The sequence below is a fragment of the Homalodisca vitripennis genome, chromosome 3 (assembly GCF_021130785.1).
Source record: "Homalodisca vitripennis isolate AUS2020 chromosome 3, UT_GWSS_2.1, whole genome shotgun sequence".
Lineage (NCBI taxonomy): Eukaryota > Metazoa > Arthropoda > Insecta > Hemiptera > Cicadellidae > Homalodisca > Homalodisca vitripennis.
The window spans coordinates 120,908,498-120,934,954 of record NC_060209.1 but is presented as its reverse complement, the minus strand read 5'-3'; the positions used below and the strand labels follow the sequence as shown (position 1 = coordinate 120,934,954).

Sequence of the window (26,457 nt, the reverse complement as noted above, 5' to 3'; positions counted from 1 at the left end):
GCAGTAAATGGATTTTGTTCACGTTTCCAAGTGTTTCCTTAATGTGTTTGTTTTACATACTCTGCGTTATTACATAATTTGCAATCATGGCTAAATAAGTACTACTTATCATGATGGAGACTTACAGGGGCTTGTCGATGATGGGACTAGTGGAAGGTGGCGGGGGCGGAGGTGGTGGAAGGTGGTGGAACACTGGAGGCACCACTGCGATGGGCAGCTTGTCCCTGGTGCTGACTGCAGGAGCCGGCTTGTGCTACAAACAAACATCTCACATTATTTGCTGGTGGTCATAATCCTAGAAGAACAAAGGGTTAACGCTTATACCATAATTTTGTCATATGATAGTTGTGAAGTGCTCGCTTTTCCCATTATTTAACAAATACATTTTTTAATGTATCAACTAAAACAATTATTGAAACTACTGCACTCAAAATCATTGAAAATATATGGGTACATATAAACCATGCTTTAAAAATTGACTGAAAGCCTTTAGGATATTTTTAAAATAAATTGTGGGATGCAGCCACATTGCTTTAATTTTTATATCGTCAAATTATTTATAATAATGTACTACAATTTGGTACAGAGATCTAGTATTTTTATTTTCTTAGTATAAAAAATATTTAATGACTAACTGAAAAAATGTACACAGAAAGCAGTAAGTACAACTTAAAACACCAAAATGTTTTGGAATTTTTCAAGTAAATCAGTGTTTTTTAAATAATACTTCCCACCCAGAAGGTCAACTTGTTTAACTACATGAGGTAAATTAATTACTACATCAAATCGTAATTTTTAATGAGGCAAATGTTTGTACAAAACTAATGAAGAAAACAAATGAATGTATGTGGGAGTTATAATATTATGTAACTACCGATTTAATCAAAATGCAATGAAACTGTTGAACTTACATTGTCCTCCTCATCGCTATCGTCAGAGAGGCAAAGATCACGCTCTAAATTTCTGAAACAAAAAACATTCATGTTAAATAAAATTTAAGAAATGACATTTGTTAGCTAGAAAAGTATTAATACTCAACATGAAATGTAACTATTGCAAAACAAACAAATCCAATAACAATGGAACCTGAGATGTCTTGCACTGACAAACACTGTTTTATTTTAAATTCATTATTCAAGTTTTAAACTAAGAAATCCCAAACAATGTTAAATTATAAAATTCAAATCCAATATAAAACAGACTTAATGAATTGCGTTAATTAATTATATAGCATGTAACCATTACAGGCCACAATATAAACAGTGATGTTGTGATGGGGGGGGGATGAAGAGGACAAGGCACGAGGACGAGAGAGCGAGAGAGAGAGAGAGAGAGAGAGAGAGAGAGAGAGAGAGAGAGAGAGAGAGAGAGAGAGAGAGAACATCTGCCTGTAGAGGGTAGAGTAGAGGCAGGAAGACAGGCCGGGTCGATATGGTCCAACCCTCTCTGTAACCCAATAATTAATCTACCGCTTTTTCCACAAAACGCAAACGTTCTTCGACATCTCTCGAGCCTTGTTCTCTTACTGACACCAACTCAGACAACTGCCTATTATTACTGATTTGACACTTTCGTGGTCGTAGAGCTCAATTAACTATTGTTATTGTAGACTTGTCTAAATTGATGGCAGCCCTTATCAAATATTAAACAACTTATATAAGTTCAGTAACCCACAATTTTATTAGTCTCCTAATTCTCTCATTTCCTTACAATTTCACTAAGTTTCAAAAATAGCCCAATTTAAATCAAAACTTTTAAACTTGTAACATTGAAACAATCGAAATCATTCTTAAAATTGAGAAAATATACCGCATCGAAAGTAACCAATAAAAGATTCATGTATACACACTATGAATGCCTTAATCTGATTCAAGTAAGTAATCTGATTCACGTGGCCTGCTGTAAACGCAAGCCCGAGTTGTCGAAGTTCACTTCTCCCCTAACTTTACAAATATCATTTGTTACATTACTAGTGGAACCATACGTCACTGCACTTGAAATATAACACTGCTCCGGTATCGATGTTGTGGTTGTTATAAATATATGCAACATCATCTTGACATGACCGTTCGGGCCTTAATTACGGTCCTCGTAGTTACATTAACAACAATTGTTAACGTCCGAATATTATTTGTTAAATTAGTAGCTGAACATTACATGGGCCGAGCACGTGCGATAACATTGTACTTGAGTTAAGTCCCGCCCAACCTTCACAGAACGTCGTCATTGACATACTCGTACTGTGCATTAACAACAATTGTTAACGTCCGAATATTATTTGTTAAATTAGTAGCTGAACATTACATGGGCCGAGCACGTGCGATAACATTGTACTTGAGTTAAGTCCCGCCCAACCTTCACAGAACGTCGTCATTGATATACTCGTACTGTGCATTAACAACAATTGTTAACGTCCGAATATTATTTGTTAAATTAGTAGCTGAACATTACATGGGCCGAGCACGTGCGATAACATTGTACTTGAGTTAAGTCCCGCCCAACCTTCACAGAACGTCGTCATTGATATACTCGTACTGTGCATTAACAACAATTGTTAACGTCCGAATATTATTTGTTAAATTAGTAGCTGAACATTACATGGGCCGAGCACGTGCGATAACATTGTACTTGAGTTAAGTCCCGCCCAACCTTCACAGAACGTCGTCATTGATATACTCGTACTGTGCATTAACAACAATTGTTAACGTCCGAATATTATTTGTTAAATTAGTAGCTGAACATTACATGGGCCGAGCACGTGCGATAACATTGTACTTGAGTTAAGTCCCGCCCAACCTTCACAGAACGTCGTCATTGATATACTCGTACTGTGCATTAACAACAATTGTTAACGTCCGAATATTATTTGTTAAATTAGTAGCTGAACATTACATGGGCCGAGCACGTGCGATAACATTGTACTTGAGTTAAGTCCCGCCCAACCTTCACAGAACGTCGTCATTGATATACTCGTACTGTGCATTAACAACAATTGTTAACGTCCGAATATTATTTGTTAAATTAGTAGCTGAACATTACATGGGCCGAGCACGTGCGATAACATTGTACTTGAGTTAAGTCCCGCCCAACCTTCACAGAACGTCGTCATTGATATACTCGTACTGTGAGTTACACTGACGGACTATATTCCTTCGCGTGCCTATAACAGTGTTGTACAACAAACCCTATTTAAAAAAAAGAAAAAATTATATATAACCTAAGATATAACACGCCACACATTCCTAGACTTAAAACGACTGATTTACTACATTAGTTCAAGTCACCAGCATGTCTACATATCTATCAAACTAATGCATAATGAGTAATATAGATAACATCAGAGGTATAATCTTTCGATTGTGTATTACTATGGAAAAAACGATAATTGCATGATATTTCATGCATCGCAAATTTAACAGAGAAGGGTTACTTCAGAATAAAATGAAAATGGAGTTCTGATTAAGCAAGTGTCATGACTGTCAAAACCTGTTCTGACTTGTCTGTACTTGCTTAATCCAATCAATTATTTAATTAAATTCATTTGAATATTGATACTATCATTTATTGTTATTAGGAATACTACACACGAATATTAATTTCACTTGTATGTTATTTTAATGTAAGAACGTCAAAACAAAATCATGTTACCAATTTTGATTATGACTGAAAAAAGTGCTTGTAAAGTTTTACTTGTGTAGACTGAACAGTTCAGACGAGTAGCTAGTGATGCAGGATCAGTGGACCATTAACTGTTGCGACTGAGATGATTTATAAGCCCCCCTCCCACACCCGTCTGATCGTCGTCATCAGCTGTTACATGAAGACCACACCAGTGCTCATCACGTAAGCAAATCCTTGAAGAGGTCAACACTACAGTAGAGGATGACGTCAATCAATCTTTAGAAAAAGCTTGAAATTACGATTACCCTTGTCCAATTCTACCACACACAAAATTAACAGAACGGAAATTTCAAGGAACTGAACGGAATGGACGAATGGAGTGATACGCATGAGCGATTGTCACACGGGAGACAAAGAGCGCCAAGCACCCTGTCCGATTGATTGGTGACCGCTCTTGTTCTGTGAGGACGGTTTGAGAATTTTTGTTGTTTCTAGTATGTAATAAACAAGAGTAGGGTGCCGGCGACAGCCCCCTATACAGCTGTATTGACAACTGTGGCCAGCCACCGGGGGCGCTGTCTGCTTGCTCTAATTCTACTACCTCCTAAAATTTCAATTGAATCCACAACGATTGCTGCAGTTTTAGTCGCTTTGTCAAATGTTACGATGATAAAAATACCATTGTAAGCAAGTCATTATAAGTGCTGTGACCTGACATAATGGACTCAGGATTGAGAGCCGATTGAGATCTACAGGCGGCGCATGGATTTACTTTTAGTAAGGCTTTGCATCTTGTCCCGACCGGAAAAAGTAATAACAAGGCCAAACTAGTTACAGGTCTAACATTGGTGGCTTCAGGAATTTGCAAACATAAAGGTCAAGTCGGGATCAAATATAGTGGGTGATCGGATAACTTAAATCAGCTTATCCCACATTCAGATTATGTTTAATAGGTTTGTGTTTCAACAAACAATCTCCCAACTGGAATTAACACGTAGGACTACATACCACCTTTACATATTTACTGTTCCTCACAACTACAATTTTTCTACAATAAAATAAAAAGAACGAGAGTTTTCAACAGAGGTAGAACTGAAGTGGCACAAGGGATTGGGGTCACGGAATGACCCAAATATAGAACTCCATAATACGGCAATCATGCTTTTTAAAATAAAATAAAAAGAATGAGTTTTCAACAGAGGTAGAACTGAAGGGGCACAAGAGATTGGGGTTACGGAATGACCCAAATATAGAGCCCCATAATACGGCAATCATGCTTGTTAAAATAAAATAAAAAGAATGAGTTTTCAACAGAGGTAGAACTGAAGTGGCACAAGAGATTGGGGTCACGGAATGACCCAAATATAGAGCCCCATAATACGGCAATCATGCTTGTTACAATAAAATAAAAACAATGAGTTTTCAACAGAGGTAGAACTGAAGTGGCACAAGAGATTGGGGTCACGGAATGACCCAAATATAGAGCCCCATAATACGGCAATCATGCTTGTTACAATAAAATAAAAACAATGAGTTTTCAACAGAGGTAGAACTGAAGTGGCACAAGGGATTGGGGTCACGGAATGACCCAAATATAGAACTCCATAATACGGCAATCATGCTTTTTAAAATAAAATAAAAAGAATGAGTTTTCAACAGAGGTAGAACTGAAGTGGTACAAGAGATTGGGGTCACGGAATGACCCAAATATAGAGCCCCATAATACGGCAATCATGCTTGTTAAAATAAAATAAAAAGAATGAGTTTTCAACAGAGGTAGAACTGAAGTGGCACAAGGGATTGGGGTCACGGAATGACCCAAATATAGAACTCCATAATACGGCAATCATGCTTGTTAAAATAAAATAAAAAGAATGAATTTTCAACAGAGGTAGAACTGAAGTGGAACAAGAGGTTGGGGTCACGGAATGACCCAAATATAGAGCCCCATAATACGGCAATCATGCTTGTTACAATAAAATAAAAACAATGAGTTTTCAACAGAGGTAGAACTGAAGTGGCACAAGGGATTGGGGTCACGGAATGACCCAAATATAGAGAGCTCCATATTACTAACTAACTTGGATTGATAATTATGAACCGTTCACTACACTTATAGTCTATTATTAATCTTCCTTTCGTCATAAAAGATTGTTATCTCCTTTAAAATTAATTGGTTGGTTTTTAGTGTAAACATCCTATTGACTTTTGACAGCCACTCTGTTGGTTTCGTTAGGCATCGTGTGTGCTCATCTTTAAATGATAAACGTCAACAATAGTTTAACAAAGTTAAAGTTTGTGGGCAAAAAACTTTTGGTTATAAAATTAGAGCCAACTGTAGTTACCCGCAGTAACGTGTTACATTCGTTAAGTTACACAATGCTTAATATCTTAGCTGAAAGGACGATGACAAGGAGTGAAAGTACTGAAAGGCGCGGGGTATATGAAAATTCAGACGTAGTCGCCGTAACCGACCGCACGCTGTCGGCTTAATTAATCAACCAGGGGTCTAATTGAGGAAGCATATCTCTTCAGTGGCCAGGATACAGCTACAGCTACTCCATCGTCAATACCGCGAAATGATCCCAACCTTCTCACCGGTCGGACAACTTTTGTTTTTCGTTGCATAAAGGTAGGCACTGTTAGCAGGTCTATGGTAGGCCATAATGGTAGGCACGGTTAGCAGGACAGCTCACATCATACTACTAATGATAGGCGTTTCTACGGTTAAAATAAGGGAGGTCCTCAGAAGGGTTGTGTATTCTTGCGCCATTTCCTGCTCTGCCGTGGCTTTGTGTGGATCATGTACAATACAACACGCCCTAGGCCGCGAGCACAGCCCTCCTGTCTTGCGTGTGTGGTCTCAGCGATTCCTCTAGTCCACGCAACCAAACGTTGATCAACTGATTTATTTTCTACAAATCTATACAAATCAGAACTGTCTAAATGCTACATGAACTATATATCTAGCTAACTAATCTGAGAAGTGGTTTCTTCATCGTTCATGACACCGTAGTTTTATTACACAACAAAAATATTGAATCATTACTTTCTGTAAAATAGCAGGTTAGAATATGAATATTGTACAGTGTTTAACTAGTCTGCTAAACCTCGTTTACTTCAAGTTTACACTGTTGTTTTGGAACTTCTTATAACCTTCAATACAGAACGTTTAGTAAAATACCCGAAATAACCGCATTGTGATATTTAATAAACAAAGAGGAGGGGTGGAAACAATAAAACTGTCGGAAATTATAATCAAGCACAAACAGTTATATTGAAATTACGTCTTTGATTGTCCCCCAACTAGCTGATGGCTATAAGTTTTGTTCGTATTAAAGAGCAGTAGGCTACCTTTAAAACTATACCGACAGGAACGCTTATCACGTAAGGTAATAAAGAAATATTAATACAATATATTCATTACACTGAGCAAAATGGATACTTCCACACTACTCCAGCACGTCAGAAATGGTCTAGAGAGCATCTACTCGATACCGTTGACAGTGAAGGCGCCACTCCGCGGCGGTGGAGACTCTTGCAGGCACCGGTATTTACCAAAACTTGCCTGTGTCTCTTATCACGGTTAGTCATTAATTATTTCAGGATTGTATCATTTGTGCTACCACATGACAGTAATAAAATGATATTTTTTCTAGTACTGTATGTGTTCAAGTGGTGGTAAAAAGTATCGAGAGGGTTGTAATTACTTTTTCGTGACGATGCGAAGCATGGATATAGACGATAACATACGTGACACATTCACTCTGAGCGAGTGCTTCACACATTAACAACGGGACCAACGATAAACAGAAGCTCTACTACCACTAGTACAGTGAACTGCGAACACAGGGTACATGAACGAGAGGTAGAGTCTGAGCGAGCGTTAATCTTGCAGCAACGGGACCACGTGAAATCGGACGTGACCACACAAACGGCGCCAGATCCAACGATAAACGCCAGACTCGCACATCCTCGGCCTGGTGGTCTACACCGTCACAACTGGGTATTCCACCAAACCTCAATTATCGTACAATATTATGAAATTGTGGATCTACGAATAACATAATTGGAAGAGTCCGTAAACCACTTTACGCGGTTCTTGTCTGTTACCAAAGGATTCATTGTGCCTGGTCGATCCTCGCTTTCATTAAAAGCTGTCACCGTGCCGCCGCCATGTTGCCCCCTCCCACAACTCGCAGGCGAGCAATCAGCTGTTAATTTACCTGCCGTGGTGCCGTGCCCTCCTCCATATTGTTTCTAAAACTGTGACTCGGTTACTAAGGCTAATTCTTCATCAACCTCGCTCATCTCTCGGGTTTTAATCACTCTCCAGTTTCGACGTCGCCATAAAAACGACCTTGACTCAAGATACAGTGACGAATAATTTTCATAACCTGTCATTCTCTTTAAAATGTTACAACTTAATTTATATCACACAGAAAACATTGTTTTAGTTTTGAAACGTAATTTACATAAAACTATCCCATTCACACAGTCTGAACAATAAATAACTGCATGTAACAATTACACGTAATGGTTTGCATTCACTGCGAGTTACTCGAGAAACACCTCCACCTTATACGTACTGATATATTTAAAACCCCTTAAAACAACTGTACAATACTATATATATATATCATATATTGTATACCATATAGGTACCACCTATTTATATACGGCACTTATGATAGCCAGTTAACTAATCGTGTTTCGACCATATTCTGCTTTACAGTATACTTTACAACGTATACCATTTATTTAAACTCAATTCCCTTTTAAACTCTCTCTGGTGCATTATTTGTGTTTCAAGAAGCTTGGAATGCATAATATATGAAAAGTGATAATTTTTAAGACTGTTGTGAACAAAGTGATAATGCGGTGTATGCAGCGACTGACAAGCCAGGCCAGGCAATATACTGAAGGGAGAGTATGGAGGCGCTCTGCTCTGTAAACTTCCCTCCAATACATCCCTTGTACCGCATCCTTGCCTATTACACCCTCCTCCCCCCCTGCTACCACGCGTACACCCTCCTCCCCCCCCTGCTACCACGCGTCTTACACAGACCAAATTACACATCTTACTCTGGTATCTACACACAAACCAGTTAATCTCAACACTTGCCATATTACTTCATCCACTAATTTTATTCCACAAAAGAATGCATATCTTCAAAAATAAATCAAGACAAAATGCATAGCTTGTTCAAGCAATTATAAACCTACTTGAAAAAGAAATAGCTACTTGATTACTTAGTGATTTATTTCTTTATTTTAAGCTATTAATAAAATTTGAAATACTGAGAATGTACTTACAACGGGGGGAAATGGGGATGTTTCTTGCCGGTGGCGAGTGGCAGTCCATTGGAGCTGCTGAGAAGAGTGCCACTTCTCTCTGTAACACACAGATACACATATAGTACACAAGGTACATGACCCTTACAACGGAGCTGCTGAGAAGAGTGCCACTTCTCTCTGTAACACACAGATACACATATAGTACACAAGGTACATGACCCTTACAACGGAGCTGCTGAGAAGAGTGCCACTTCCATCTGTAACATACAGATACACATATAGTACACAAGGTAAAAGACCCTTACAACGGAGCTGCTGAGAAGAGTGCCACTTCTCTCTGTAACACACAGATACACATATAGTACACAAGGTACATGACTCTTACAACGGAGCTGCTGAGAAGAGTGCCACTTCCATCTGTAACACACAGATGCACATATAGTACACAAGGTACATGACCCTTACAACGGAGCTGCTGAGAAGAGTGCCACTTCTCTCTGTAACACACAGATACACATATAGTACACAAGGTACATGACCCTTACAACGGAGCTGCTGAGAAGAGTGCCACTTCTCTCTGTAACACACAGATACACATATAGTACACAAGGTACATGACCCTTACAACGGAGCTGCTGAGAAGAGTGCCACTTCTCTCTGTAACACACAGATACACATATAGTACACAAGGTACATGACCCTTACAACGGAGCTGCTGAGAAGAGTGCCACTTCTCTCTGTAACACACAGATACACATATAGTACACAAGGTACATGACCCTTACAACGGAGCTGCTGAGAAGAGTGCCACTTCTCTCTGTAACACACAGATACACATATAGTACACAAGGTACATGACCCTTACAACGGAGCTGCTGAGAAGAGTGCCACTTCTCTCTGTAACACACAGATACACATATAGTACACAAGGTACATGACCCTTACAACGAAGCTGCTGAGAAGAGTGCCACTTCTCTCTGTAACACACAGATACACATATAGTACACAAGGTACATGACCCTTACAACGGAGCTGCTGAGAAGAGTGCCACTTCTCTCTGTAACACACAGATACACATATAGTACACAAGGTACATGACCCTTACAACGGAGCTGCTGAGAAGAGTGCCACTTCTCTCTGTAACACACAGATACACATATAGTACACAAGGTACATGACCCTTACAACGGAGCTGCTGAGAAGAGTGCCACTTCTCTCTGTAACACACAGATACACATATAGTACACAAGGTACATGACCCTTACAACGGAGCTGCTGAGAAGAGTGCCACTTCTCTCTGTAACACACAGATACACATATAGTACACAAGGTACATGACCCTTACAACGGAGCTGCTGAGAAGAGTGCCACTTCCATCTGTAACATACAGATACACATATAGTACACAAGGTAAAAGACCCTTACAAAGACCACTAAATTGCATTTTACCGCCTAACCTCTAATTTGGCAGTAGTATTCATCAACAATAAGGATGAATAGCTAGAGTTTGACTTTAATCAAAACTGCTCCTAATCAAGGTGGCATAAGACTTCCAAAACTAAAGCCAACCCGCATTCGAAAAGAATGTACTAGCGTTTCACTTCTTCATCTCGTTCAAATACACTCGCTTTTGGCGATTCTAAAGTCCGGACGACTATATATTGACGGTTTTTTTAAAGGTAATATTCCACGGATTAGCATAGCGTAGATACAACTGCCGGACTCGTGTTTCGCTGATGCAACAACCAAGGTCTGCAGACTCACGGCTCGTTCACAGGCCGCAGTTGTGTGGTTTACGTCCGAATCTTGTAGGTATAATATCTTCATTTGTTTACCAGGATTAACTTTTTACGCGTCTTGCAGTCGACACAATTATCGCGTGCGTGGCGGGGCGCGGATGTTTACTCCCCTCCGTACCACCGTCGATACTACTACCCCTTATCCGGAAACACGCACGTATCCACCGAATTGTACAGTGCCACCAGTCACCACTACTTCGCATCGTTATCCACCGAATTGTTTTAGTGCTTCCAGTCACCACTACTTCACACCGTTATCCACCGAATTGATTTTAGTGCTACCAGTCACCACTACTTCGCATCGTTATCCACCGAATTGATTTTAGTGCTACCAGTCACCACTACTTCACACCATTATCCACCGAATTGATTTTAGTGCTACCAGTCACCACTACTTCGCATCGTTATCCACCGAATTGTTTTAGTGCTACCAGTCACCACTACTTCGCATCGTTATCCACCGAATTGTTTTAGTGCTACCAGTCACCACTACTTCGCATCGTTATCCACCGAATTGATTTTAGTGCTACCAGTCACCACTACTTCACATCGTTATCCATCGAATTGTATAGTGCTACCAGTCACCACTACTTCGCATAGTTTAGTTGGATCTATCTAGGTGTCAAATTCGCACGTTGATTAGTGCGCATACAATGGCGTAAGAATTGGAAATAAAACTAATAAATAGAATTATAGAGTAAATAAACAATTAGCTGTAACAAATATGAACACATTAATATATTTAATATAGTGAAAGTGTAATAATCAAGATTTGTACATGTGTAAACGTATTATTAAAAATCACTGGCTTAGTTAATTGGTATTTCGTAATTACGTAATTACATTGCTAGTAACGAACGTTTGCATTCGGAATAAATTTGGTACACACCACCATGAGGCGGACAGGTAACAAGAAAGTTCGTTGACTTGTCAAGATCACAAGGATTAAGAAAGCAGGACTCGCAGGGTCGTCGAATACAATTAAGTGACCAAATTGAAACACATAAAATAACATTTGTTTCGTGTCATTAAAAAACACAGAATAACAATCCAAAGTATTGTTTGATTGCTCAAATCGAGAACTTTTCCCATGACCATGGAGGAGTTGCGAGAAATTGTCAAAAAGACTAAAAGCATTATAACCGATAAGGTGACATCGGCTACGTACTGCGGTGCTGTATCAGAACACGCACCAAAAGGCATATAATCGATGCGTGAGTGCCAAGGGGGGTGAGAGGGGGAAAGGGAGGGGTAGGTCACCCCGGCTCCGGGCTCCCCAAGATCTCCTCCGGCCTTCAACCCGCCGATATTTCGTGTTACTGGCCACTTTAAAAACGGAACAAATCACGTCTAATAATAGGACACCTGGCATCAACTTGTAAAACATCCACCGATAACACTCATTCAACATCACTCCCCCTCCTCTTTACTGCAAGTCCGCGACAAACAACACAAATTAAACATTACGAAGGATACCTGGAAACAATATCTGGTTCGTGTTACGTGCACTACACAACTTTGTGTTAACTTCTCCAACAAACTATAGTCCTTTAACGGTATTGTCTACACATTGCAGTGTTCGACTAGGATCTTAGATGATTATAATGTACGGCAACTTCATGAATACACGATGCTGTACAACTTCTTAGCTCATGCAAACAAACTATAGTCCTTTAACAGTAGTTAGCACAAGATTGCAGCGTTCGACTTGGATCCTTAGAGGTTTGCAGATGATTATAATGTACGGCACAAATTCATGAATACACATTGCTGAACAACTTCTCAGCTTATGCAAACAAACTTCACAGAAACTACAATTGTCATCGAGTTTATACGCTGCAGCCTGCGTCACTACCGTAAATACTCCTCCAGTACAATTTGTCACACTTTCTTACTACTTGAGTAACAGCTCACTTGAAGCACTTGCGATCGTTTCAAGACAAAGTCACTGAACTCCCGCTCGAGAACAACTAAGTGACTTTTCTGCCTGAAGGAATGGGCGGTTCACAATATTACCTCACAATGATGACAACACGAGTGAAGTAGTTTGTGCCAGCACTGTGTATGCCGGGTGATTGGCGAAAGAAATGTTTATCGTTTTACACTTGTATAATGATTAAAAGAATATTCCTCCCTTACATTCTTCGAAGCGTAACAGTAAAAATCATTTAAATTAATTTGAAAATACAAAGTATAATAGAACACCAGGGAAACCCTGGTGAACCAGAGTAAGAGAGAACCATGAGCGAAGCTACTTTCTTAGTCTAATTAACTGACTGGGAGCTGCAACACAGAATAAGGTAGGTGTTGATAATCAACTCACAACTCATTTAAATCTTTAAAGGTCAACTGCTGTTTTATGGATTTATTATATCCATAATTATGCGTCTCTTTAGATAACATTGCGTATACACGTCAATAACCTATTATGGTTTTCAAAATTACCTATCAAATGGAACAAGTGTGTGAAAGCGTCGTTGCTATTGTTTCATTTGAAGCGAATAGTTATTATCGTATGCAAAACCAATCAACTTACGTTTTGGATTATCACGTTTCTATAAACTTGACGTACTATTACGTATAAATCACTTATATCCATTTCCTTCTTTTGGATTCTCTTATTTGTCTGTAAAAGAAATACTAGAAAAGGGGCATGCGTTGTTGGTAGCTTATCTTCTCTCTTAATGGATGACTGTAAGAAGTACTGTTAGAGATGGAGGTCGTTAGGCCGTCACACTAGGAAGTAAACAAGTTCCACCTTGTCGACAGTCGCGTGTCTCTCACATCTCGGTGCGACAAGTGCAAGACCTATTACTAGATGTGTTGTTGGTAGCTTATCTTCTCTCTTAATGGATGACTGTAAGAAGTACTGTTAGAGATGGAGGTCGTTAGGCCGTCACACTAGGAAGTAAACAAGTTCCACCTTGTCGACAGTCGCGTGTCTCTCACATCTCGGTGCGACAAGTGCAAGACCTATTACTAGATGTGTTGTTGGTAGCTTATCTTCTCTCTTAATGGATGACTGTAAGAAGTACTGTTAGAGATGGAGGTCGTTAGGCCGTCACACTAGGAAGTAAACAAGTTCCACCTTGTCGACAGTCGCGTGTCTCTCACATCTCGGTGCGACAAGTGCAAGACCTATTACTAGATGTGTTGTTGGTAGCTTATCTTCTCTCTTAATGGATGACTGTAAGAAGTACTGTTAGAGATGGAGGTCGTTAGGCCGTCACACTAGGAAGTAAACAAGTTCCACCTTGTCGACAGTCGCGTGTCTCTCACATCTCGGTGCGACAAGTGCAAGACCTATTACTAGATGTGTTGTTGGTAGCTTATCTTCTCTCTTAATGGATGACTGTAAGAAGTACTGTTAGAGATGGAGGTCGTTAGGCCGTCACACTAGGAAGTAAACAAGTTCCACCTTGTCGACAGTCGCGTGTCTCTCACATCTCGGTGCGACAAGTGCAAGACCTATTACTAGATGTGTTGTGTGGTAGCTTATCTTCTCTCTTAATGGATGACTGTAAGAAGTACTGTTAGAGATGGAGGTCGTTAGGCCGTCACACTAGGAAGTAAACAAGTTCCACCTTGTCGACAGTCGCGTGTCTCTCACATCTCGGTGCGACAAGTGCAAGACCTATTACTAGATGCGTTGTTGGTAGCTTATCTTCTCTCTTAATGGATGACTGTAAGAAGTACTGTTAGAGATGGAGGTCGTTAGGCCGTCACACTAGGAAGTAAACAAGTTCCACCTTGTCGACAGTCGCGTGTCTCTCACATCTCGGTGCGACAAGTGCAAGACCTATCACTACATGTGTTGTTGGTAGCTTATCTTCTCTCTTAATGGATGACTGTAAGAAGTACTGTTAGAGATGGAGGTCGTTAGGCCGTCACACTAGGAAGTAAACAAGTTCCACCTTGTCGACAGTCGCGTGTCTCTCACATCTCTGTGCTGTATAGATCAGTATCACAATACAGACTATTTTCAAAATTTGCATCGTTGATCAATTTATATTGTAAGAAAAGCTCACTTTAGTGAGATACGGAACATTTAAGTTAAAAGCGATTGACCAGACCTTTTCACATCGTATGCACATAAAACATTGGTATAAGAATCTATCGAATGTAATGAGGATTCAACAGAATGTCACTACAGCATAATAAAATATAATGCAGTTTTGGACGAGATATAAACCGTGTTACTTGTGTATATCAACGTCTTTCTCCGTGGACGTATGAATGATACCAAAAATGTAATCTTCGCATCCATGAATATGTAGTTTTGTCTCAAACTCGTTGTGAGCTTTCAGACTTTCATCCCTCTTATGCACCTTTTATCTTAACCAAATAATTACTCAGGCTGCTGTATGGTGTAAATGTGCTAGTCGACTCGCGATGGGGAAAGCCGGGAACATTCCGGAGACGCAGACCGAGGCACTGATTGACTGGTGAGAGGCGATGAGCGCACACAACGGCTCATGTGTTCTGTCAGCCATTAAAACCTTTCTAAGGAGAAATCAACAACAGTAAAACACTTACCATTAAAGATGTTCCAACAAATTTTATAGTACACTAATGAAACTTCTAATATGCTTGAGGTTCCATAAAAAACCATTTGGTCTAATAAGTCGTTTATAATAACACCTAGCACATGTAGACGAATATCATTTAACGTCAGTTCTGATGTATTATCCGCGACTAGCTAAAAACAATGGACTAATGTTGACTGTCACATGTACTGTACTGCAGGTGAAACACTGTCAATAGACAGGTCAGTACATTACTACTTCTTTATCAACGACTAGAGACAAACAATGGACTCGTACTGACTGTCACAGGCACTGTACTGCAGGCGATACACTGTCAATAGACAGGTCAGTACAGATACTATTTCGTTACCTACGACTAGAGACAAACATTGGACTCGTGCTGACTGTCACAGGTACTGTACTGCAGGCGATACACTGTGAATGGACAGGTCAGTACAGATACTACTTCGTTATCTACGACTAGAGACAAACAATGGACTCGTGCTGACTGTCACAGGCACTGTACTGCAGGCGATACACTGTCAATAGACAGGTCAGTACAGATACTATTTCGTTATCTACGACTAGAGACAAACAATGGACTCGTGCTGACTGTCACAGGCACTGTACTGCAGGCGATACACTGTCAATAGACAGGTCAGTACATATACTACTTCGTTATCTACGACTAGAGACAAACAATGGACTCGTGCTGACTGTCACAGGTACTGTACTGCAGGCGATACACTGTCAATAGACAGGTCAGTACAGATACTATTTCGTTATCTACGACTAGAGACAAACAATGGACTCGTGCTGACTGTCACAGGCACTGTACTGCAAGCGATTCACTGTCAATAGACAGGTCAGTACATATACTACTTCGTTATCTACGACTAGAGACAAACAATGGATTCGTCAATGGACATAACCATAATCAATTAGACAGTAAAGATACTAAACTTATCGCCGACTGTAGTGACAAACAATGTAGTCATATCATCCGAGAAAGAAACGCTACCGATGTACTTTAGTTACAAACTATGAAAAATCAGTTTTTAAGATACTATTATATGGTATGATTTTTTATTGAAATTTCGTGATCATGATAGGAAAAATAAGGTCTACCAGTACTTTTTTCTGAATCTTTTGTATAAGAATGATGTTTTAGTGGTCGCTTTCAAAAAATCCTTTCCTTAATAGATTTTATTTACTTTTTTCCCAGATTTTCATGGATGCTCCACTATTTGTTACAAGGTAGGGAGCTAGCGATGAGATGTGAAGGCAGGTACGTAGGGGAGGATGGGGCACTAATTGGAGGAGCCGCGGGCCCAGGCCAGTCAGACCCTCAGACACGATCACTGCGTGTCACTGTACGACTACAGTCTGTATCATCATATATATAGGATATAATTACTGACAACTCTTTGAGCTGAACTTACGGACATTTATCGCCTGTGTCTATCGAGCAAATGTAATTCGGTTTCGTTTAAAATATTTACATTGAAACAACCAAAGTACTTTCAGCGGCTTTAATCGGAAACGCATTGAAATTCTTTAACTTAATCTCTCTTCCATTTGCAACAATGCATAGGGCTAAACAAACACAGAGCCAAACTTGATATTGGCATATATATATGGCCCTTGACACTACAAGTACCACCAGTGACAAATGACCAAAATTACAGAGCAATACCAACTTTCGGTGTATTTCTTCGCAAGATAAAATTGTACGCCACACAAGTTCATATGAATGAATGTAATGTAATAAATTTCCATTCCAGGAACTGAATCTGTAGTTACTCTTCTGCGATGTGACGGAGCGTAGGTCGGGTTTCGACTGTCATTGCATTAATTTGATTTTATTAGAACCAAACCCCGAGTTACTGTCATATTTTTCTCTTCGTAGAAGAAATGGAATTAGTATTGTTCGATTGGTCACTTGAGTTGTACTCTAATCGGATGTCATACAACACTTCTGCTGTTCAAAAACAGGTGGACATTTGCGAGAGAACAAGTTAGACGCAAGAACTGTCAAACATGAAACATCGCCTGTCAATAACTATAACAGTAGTCACTCATTAGCACTTACTGGACCAAACACTTACGACTGACCGTCGTATCTCATGAGGTAGCTAGCAGTCGTCACCGTCGTTGTCGGCGGGAACGTTCTTAGTGTCAACAGTGAGGTCATTACACGGTTGACTCGGAGACAACATTAATGCGTCCACGTAAGACAAACCGACTCGTACGTAGACTCGATACTCAAATATTTATAAGTAGAAACTCTTATGTACACCTACTTTACATAGTCGTGTCACTTTGTAAAACGCGAGCAATAAAATAATTAACACTTCTATACGTCTAGTTCTACCGATTCGAATAGGTTACGATTGAAGTGAATAATCTGCCAAAATATAACATCTAGTACCTAACACGTACCGGTGAGGAACTAAAACAACACCACAAGATAATGACACAGGTACACTCACGTCACTTCCTTGAGGTTATCCGAGATCCACCGATAGGGGGTGGGCGGGGAGGCGGCTTATCCAACATACACGAGACACTGTCTACGGCTCAGAGGGGAGAGCTTACCACGACACAAACACTAGCACAGGTCAATCCGTACACTGTTAGGCTCGGTATCGGCGTGATTAACAAAGAAATCACGGTACAGTCGGTACGAGCGGACTCGGTGATGCCTGTTGTACGGCGCGGCGCGGCGCGGAGGACAGATGTGCGCGCGCACGCGAGTGTGAGAGAGAAGGTGGGGGGAGGGGGGCCGTGGCCTCTAATAAATAATGGCATTCAACACACCAGTGTATGTATGGCGCTCATATCGACTATATACTACACTCTTCCTGCTTCGACTTGGCGCTATCCGAGGGGACAGTCGTATATTACTGCGCGCACGATATAACGAGACAATGCGTTGCGACTCTGAAACAGGACGTCAGGGAATCGGTGTAATTAGTAGTAATAAGAAACAATATTCGCCACATTTAAAAAACAAGTAGTACAAATAGATACAAAAAACGCAGTTATATGATTTTATTATTTACGTAAACTGTGAACTGATGAGTAAACTTAAATTGTTTGTACTGCAAGACTCGTGACAACACGCTGCAGGCAACCAACCACTCCATATCTAATCTCCAAGGCACTAACCGACAATCTTAAAACAACTAATAAAATACCACTGCATTATCTTGGACTTTCCTTCTCAACTTACAATGTTCAGTCTTACAGAGAAAATTTGAATTACAATTTGTTAAAAATTTAAAATTGTGTAATCTATTATTTACAATGTTTGTTTACTCCGCAACAAACAGGGGTTGCAGCTACCACTCAGGTGCGGCGATTGCAGTGTTATCCACATACAACAACAGAGTTAACTCTTAAGTCTTCTAACCCGACAATACCACAGTACGTTCAATTCGTGCTACATTCATTTTAATTTTTAAAAGCTTACTAAGTGGTCGTAGACATCCATTTTAAGACCGTGTTTATATATATACATTTAAATATTGTCAACACCGGATTAATGCAATGGTATAGATAAGGCAAGAACGTTCTCTAAATTTGTAGTTTACGGTTAATATAACTTTATAGTATTTGGTAAAAAGGTAAGGACAAAATCTATGTCGAATCATTGTATTTGTCAATTAATTATAATACGCGCACAGATAGAACTATAGTCAGCTGTAACTAGGTAATAATATGTTTTTAACATTTTAACAAGTTATTTTCAAGTACGAAAAGTTGTAAACATATTACGGCTGGCGATGTCCATGTAAAGGCAGTGCGGGGCGCCAACGATCTGCCAGATAGACGTTTAATCGAGGATTAACGGGTGATGGGCCGAGTTCCCTTGCAGTAGACGTAGGCATGAATAGGGCAATCCGTAGTGAGCTATTGATCAGCACTGGCACTGACAGAACTAGCGAGTTTATCACAATCGCGACACAGCTAGGGCCACATATATAAGACAAAAATAGTGAGGTATCCGAAAATGTAGAACATTTTTCATCAATTCACGGTTAATCTTCCAAACAGAGCTGACAAAACCCGTCACGTGGGCCTCAACACATTTGTAAGGTCGTAGTCTGCACAGAGACCTGAACGGTAGGTCTGCACGTAGCGCGGACACGGGGAGGGTTCCTATATAAAAGATCCGAGGGACAATGAGTCCAGGAACAAAAGCACAGAGCGGGGGAAGGACTTACCGAGGGCAATTTCCGAGCAGAAAGAAGCGAAGGCGGTGAGCGTATCGACCCCTGAGTGAAGCAACGCGGCCATACCATCAGATCACATGACAAACACTGATAACACTTACACGCGGTAGGTCAGGGCCTGGAAGCTCGCACGGCATCACGTTTCACTCACAATACTTTCGTATCCAACAGAAATCACACTTCAACAACGGTCGCAAAGTATTTGAATCCCAAATGGAAGATCACAACACACACACACATACAGAAGACAAGGACACGCTGCTCGCACTATATACGCTCCGCTACTGGCGGGCACCGGCCGCTATACGTACCACTGTCGACGTGCGAAGGGTGCCCATATGGCGGGAGAAGGGAGGGGGGGGGCAGTACAGTCCGCTAACACCACTATTATTTACCCCGGCCTGCTCAACCGCGTTGTTTAATATACGCTAAACTGTTCTCATAACATTTGGCACGAACACTCCAAGCCTCAAGTGAAACCTACATTATAAACACTATCGTACCCAAGGTGTCCTGTTAATTGGACAGTTCATCACCTCGTATTTCAACTTCTAGTTAGGTTTATGATTTTTTTATATTCATGGTCAGGGCATTAGTTAAAAACAATACGTAACATAAAGTTAAAAAACTGGTAACTTTGTAGAGCAGAAGTACACTAAAATTTTTACGAGTGAAATATTGAAATATTTTTTAAAGGAATATAAACAATACTCCTAGACTTAGACTTAAAAATTTTAAAAATTATCAACACTAGTACGTAGTACGTAATTATAATTTTAAATAGTAGGGTACTGCAGTGTATTTAATTTACCAAATATGTAACATATATTATATATAGGTACAATTGAATAGTACACCAACTGTAAGTACGTGTAAAAAAAACGGATATTTCATTATTAAAAATCTCGGTTGGTCTCTTTTGTTCAGGAATTCAATTCATAGTAACTTATGTCAAAACATCACAATGACAAGGCAAATTTAATTAATGTCGTCCTTGGCGGATATACGACGGCTTTGCTGTTGGAGTTCGGTGTTACAGTTAATCGTACTAAGGTCACTAAAGTCACACGGACACGTGTCACAAGTCACACTCGTGAGAATCACCAATATCTAATATTATATCCGCGGCGAACGCGGGTGTCTCGGTGGGTGGTGACAGTGATTGTCGGCTGAGGAGTGTGTTGTCGCCATGGCAACCCTACTGTATGCATAATAAGACGCTTCTACTGCCGTGGACACTAGGTTCTGGTCTAGCAGGTGGGTGGCGCGGAGTCTGAGATAATTATTCAGCAGCTGAGCAGAAGGAAACACCTGATGTCGCATCCGGCGGAACCGGCAGAGAGCGGAACAGCTGTTGGCTTCACCGATACTGGCGAAGATCATCGCGGTGAGACGATTCTGCGAGAAACGTTTACCCACAATCGTAACTCTCCAGGAGTGAAAAATACATTATTATGTATTTTACACTTTTTACAACTTTTGTCAAGGAAATCTGTTCCAATCTCATTTCTCTTCCCCGATTGCTACAAAGATTTTAGGAGTGAATTTGTGGCTACGACGTAACACCACACAGTCCGAGCGCAGAATAATAATCAAAATAGTGGCAATAATAACTCACATAGCCTCTCGATGATACGTTGACGCCTTTTAAAATATTGTAATTATGATGCTATATGTGTTAAATGCATTATACATGTACATGGAAGCTAATATTCAGTGACAGTAATAAAACTGCTCGTATATCAAGTCTTGTAGGTGCTCGTCGCCTAGCGTTGCACGGAACGGCAATGACAAAGAGGCAGCGGAGGCGATGTCTGTCTGTAGGCCTGTAATTGACAAAGAACAATCACCGGGTTCATCAGCCATGAAGGTCACTGTCGCTGGTCGGAGGTTTGGATACCACTGATCTGCCACCGTCTCCGCCACGTGTCGCACTGTCTGGCCTTTCACCGCACAGACGATCACCTCCTCTACAAAATATCGAACGTCCTTGAAAAATCTTCATTGTGACCACAGGAGACGCGGAATCCCCGATTTTAACATCTCAATTCTTGAGCACTTGTCGACAGATTGTTATTTGTCGTCCGCCATAACGCTCGGTGAGTAGAGAGAGGAAGGACTCGGACAAGACGGTTGACGGTTAGGGTTGAGCAGCTGTAGTACCGGACAATCGGCACACCTGCCCGCCACCAGCACGTGCCCTTACATCTGGCCTACAGGTAAAGTGAGTTCTGAACTGGTCGTCGCGCCATGCCTATCTTATTATTTATTCATTTCTCAAGACGTAACAACAGAAAAAATTAAGGTTCTGAATAAATTTAAGTTGTAGAAAAAACTATAAGAACTTCTCAAACTTCCAATGAATCTGTATTGGGATATCTTAACTGGCACAAAAGGTTTTACTCACTAGCTAAATTTCTACTTTTAATTACCATTTTACAGAAAACTACCATTCCAGATTTATAGAGAAGGTAAAAGATCTTTATGAATGATTTATAAGCAATTAAGGTTGTTAGAAAAAGTATGGCATTTTTTTGATTACTTAGAATAAAATAGGAAATTCCAAAACGCACATTGTTTTACAAGTAATTTGCAGTATCACATTTACAAATCAATAAAAATAGTGTAATATTAGAAATAGTGTATGTACATACAAAACGTATATGTTTTGAGGGCATGAGAGACTTTATTTAAATCAATACACCAAGATATATTATACTATATTAATTAAATCTTATTTTTGTTAGATAAATTTTGATATATCTATTATCTAACTCTCTGTGGAATATGACTTGGATCATCTCAGTAATCATTCTTATATTTAATGGAATAATCTCAGTTAGGTTCTTGAAAACCTGGCAAACTAAATTCAATTTTTGTTTACAGTCTAGTATCCTAAATATTGTTATATATTTTCTCTTTTATTACATTTCATAAAATCTGTGTCGATTAAATTGATATTTGAAATAAGAAACAACTGTATAATATTACAATATAATTTTGTAGTCAACCTGCCTTTTTAATAATAAAGTTGTTAAAATAACAACCTTTACGTATACCAAATCTTTTTCATCAGGTACATCTACTGTTGAAAAGCAACTGTATGTGTTATGAAGCAGCGATAGCCACATACATGCTTTGCTAATTCCCCATCAGCCAATTATATCATCGATACACGTATGTGATATTGACATCGGACAGAATCAATCAACCCAGCTGGTATCGGCAGTATTGCTTCAGTATTGTTTTTTAATTACTGCATTCAACACAGTGTATTAGTAATGGACCACGGCACAACATTAAGCACATGTAACAACCTTATAAACCGTTTAACACATTACTATAGTGTTATAAAACCGACATTAATAGGAACATAGAATACGATTCCTCACATAGCACGTAAGTAATAAAGAATATACTTTGATTCTATAAGATTGATACAATGAAGATAGACCTTACACAATAGTTTATGGTTTCATAATCATAAATGAAAGATCCAAATATTTTATGAAAACCAGTCAATAATCAGTTGAAACTGTGATAAGATCATTGGCCATACTAAAGTTGGAGAACTTTCTATTTTACTTTTGATATGATTAGACTTTTCTCCCTATTGGGGAGATTTATATACTTATTAATAGATTAGATAACAAATGACATAATATTGACAACTACCAGGTATCCTGGTGTAATTTACTATTGATCATGTAACACAAACATTGTCACTGGAAGGAAGAATTTTAGTAGTGTGCTACAAAACAGCACTGTGTAGATAAGGTGTTATCCTGCAACTTATCTGTCTTCCTCATACAAGGTTAACACAATTGTAATATTTCACTGGCTGTAATATAGGTGATGCATAATTTAATATGTTGTAATAATAAAACTTAAAATATACATTGTGTATTTTTTAAGCCCTTATTGATAATCAAGAAGTTGTTGGCAAAAATGTTGTTTTATAAGTAAGCAAAATTTTAATCCTCAGCAAACACTAATAATTTAAAACTTTATAAATGGTATTATATTAAGAAACACAATCATTAATGAATCCGTAGTCCTATTTGAGGTAGGTGTATTTTTATGCCACACACAAAACACAAAATAGTAATGTTTACAAATTAACATTAAGTAATAATACATTTTTTTAACAATACTTGTGTTACCATAGTGAAGGTGTGGATAATCTTTATTTAAATTTCATTGATTAAAATCTGACATGATAGCTGACCTCATAGCTATCAGTTACCTTGTTGGAACATTAAAGCATTCTCAATAGCTTTATATAGAAAAGACCACCGTACATCTAAATAGTTCTCATCAATGTCATCATTTACTTGGTTTTTATGTAGTTATCAGTTATTCTTCAAGAAGAAAACAGAATATTCAACTAGGGTAGTCCACATCAAAAAAGGCCAGTGGCCGTTGCGTTAAAATCTCATATCTACATACCTCTCCCAACACTTATGTCAATTTTACATGTAAGAAAAATTACTGATCTATTTCATCATCAGGAAACAGCTGGTAGTCAGCTGCGATATATTTTGGTGTGGGCTGTTGTATGTACTGATGCTACAGTATTTGTAAAGTTTTATTCATTTGATTATTTAGAAAACACATATGAATAATATTCTTAGATTACAGTGGGTTTCTTTGGCAATGAGTAAATTTAACAATTTTAAAATTATTAATCGTAATACAGTAATAATTCATGGTTCAATATCAATTAATTGGATGTACCTATTTTAAAAATAAAACTGTATTTATATTTTAAACTAAATTTATATTACTGTTCATTATCTTAATAATCATGCTAATTAGCAATGGATTAATATTTTAAATTGAAATTTTAATACAATTTATATAGAAAGGTCAAGAAATATAAAATTTTGGCACAACATAATAGGTCTAACCTTTATACACCTAAATCAAGTAAATAACTACCTCAGAATTATTAATACAACTAATTCAAATTAATTTTGATGGTCTGCGCAATCACACAACTGAAATTTTATCATAGACGTCCATGACATATACCTTCAAATGCATTATCCTGTTTGTATCTTATACATAAGTTGATACAAGGTATTTTAGAACCAATAGGCCAGCCTTTTCTTATGTTCTATCACGTCCTTCAGTACTATGGTGTATCGTTTTATTATTTTTACTAGTGGAGCAGCAGAATTGCTCTTAAAATCAGTTAGGCCGGTAAAGACTTTGTCGGGTCCTTCAGTGATCTGTTGTATCATTTTATTAGACATTACAATGGCTGGTGGGTTAGCAAAGTTATTATTACAATCAGTTAGGCCGGTAAAGACTTTGTCGGGTCCTCCAGTGCTCCGTTGTATCATTTTATTAGACATTATAATGACTGATGGGTCAGCAGAATTGCTCTTACAATCAGTTAAGCCGGTAAAGACTTTGTCGGGTCCTTCAGTGCTCCGTTGTATCATTTTATTAGACATTATAATGGCTGATGGGTCAGCAGAATTGCTCTTACAATCAGTTAGGCCGGTAAAGATTTTGTCGGGTCCTTCAGTGCTCCGTTGTATCATTTTATTAGACATTATAATGACTGATGGGTCAGCAGAATTGCTCTTACAATCAGTTAAGCCGGTAAAGACTTTGTCGGGTCCTCCAGTGCTCCGTTATATCATTTTATTAGACATTATAATGGCTGATGGGTCAGCAGAATTGCTCTTACAATCAGTTAAGCCGGTAAAGACTTTGTCGGGTCCTTCAGTGCTCCGTTGTATCATTTTATTAGACATTATAATGGCTGATGGGTCAGCAGAATTGCTCTTACAATCAGTTAAGCCGGTAAAGACTTTGTCGGGTCCTCCAGTGCTCCGTTGTATCATTTTATTAGACATTATAATGGCTGATGGGTCAGCAGAATTGCTCTTACAATCAGTTAGGCCGGTAAAGATTTTGTCGGGTCCTCCAGTGCTCCGTTGTATCATTTTATTAGACATTATAATGACTGATGGGTCAGCAGAATTGCTCTTACAATCAGTTAAGCCGGTAAAGACTTTGTCGGGTCCTTCAGTGCTCCGATGTATCATTTTATTAGACATTATAATGGCTGATGGGTCAGCAGAATTGCTCTTACAATCAGTTAGGCCGGTAAAGATTTTGTCGGGTCCTTCAGTGCTCCGTTGTATCATTTTATTAGACATTATAATGACTGATGGGTCAGCAGAATTGCTCTTACAATCAGTTAAGCCGGTAAAGATTTCGTCGGGTCCTTCAGTGCTCCGTTCTATCATTTTATTACACATTACTATGGCTAGTGAAGATAATTAATTTGAAACATAATATGTTTAATCCCTACACTAGTTTCAGTATCTTACATTCTGTTAAGTCCTTCAAAGCTCTGTTGTATTAGTACGTATTATACCTAGTGAAAATAATCAATTTGATACGTGTTTAGACAAAGTTTCAGTGTGTAGTGTTGGCTCCCTTGTACTTTATTTCTAGTTAGTTGTATAATAGTATTTAGTAAGCACAACTTCAAATGTACACAGTTAACAACTGTGAGTATCCTATAGCATTGCACAGCACAAGAATAAGATTTTGTTTGTCCAGTACTAGATTTATTCCTGCAGAGGAAACGTCAAATGTAAAGAAACCCACAAATAATTGTTGTAAGTGTACGGGAATAATTGTTCCAAAATAACTTCAATGGATTCACTACTGAGACTTGCTAACAGCACAGTAAGCCCCTAGAGTAACCGATTCTGACATGATGGAAGAATTTGACATTTCTTCAGGTCATTTCCAGCTACCAGGGCACTGTGGAGTTAAGGCTGTAGGGAGTAGGGCTGCACTTCATAATAACTTCTCAGGGGGTTCAGCTGTGAAACTCTCAAATTCATTTTAAGAGATGCCAAGGCGTGACTTAATAGCATAATAATTTTCATGCCTGGATATGACCACTTCATGATCATCTGTCAAAGCACGAGTATCTGTAATGGC

At 39.0% G+C, this 26,457-nt stretch overlaps 1 protein-coding gene across 7 annotated transcripts in view; it reads right to left on the bottom strand.

Annotated features, from left to right (window-relative positions):
* Positions 1 to 26,457, bottom strand: part of LOC124357445 (AF4/FMR2 family member lilli) — a 278,880-nt gene that overhangs the window by 8,111 nt on the left and 244,312 nt on the right. For all 7 annotated transcript variants that reach the window (XM_046809262.1, XM_046809263.1, XM_046809264.1 and 4 more), the window contains exons 8-10: positions 8,938 to 9,016; positions 912 to 963; positions 126 to 253 (exon numbers count right to left, since the gene is read on the bottom strand). In XM_046809262.1, the coding sequence (XP_046665218.1) occupies positions 126 to 253; positions 912 to 963; positions 8,938 to 9,016 (259 nt within the window). The remainder of the gene's footprint in view (positions 1 to 125; positions 254 to 911; positions 964 to 8,937; positions 9,017 to 26,457) is intronic.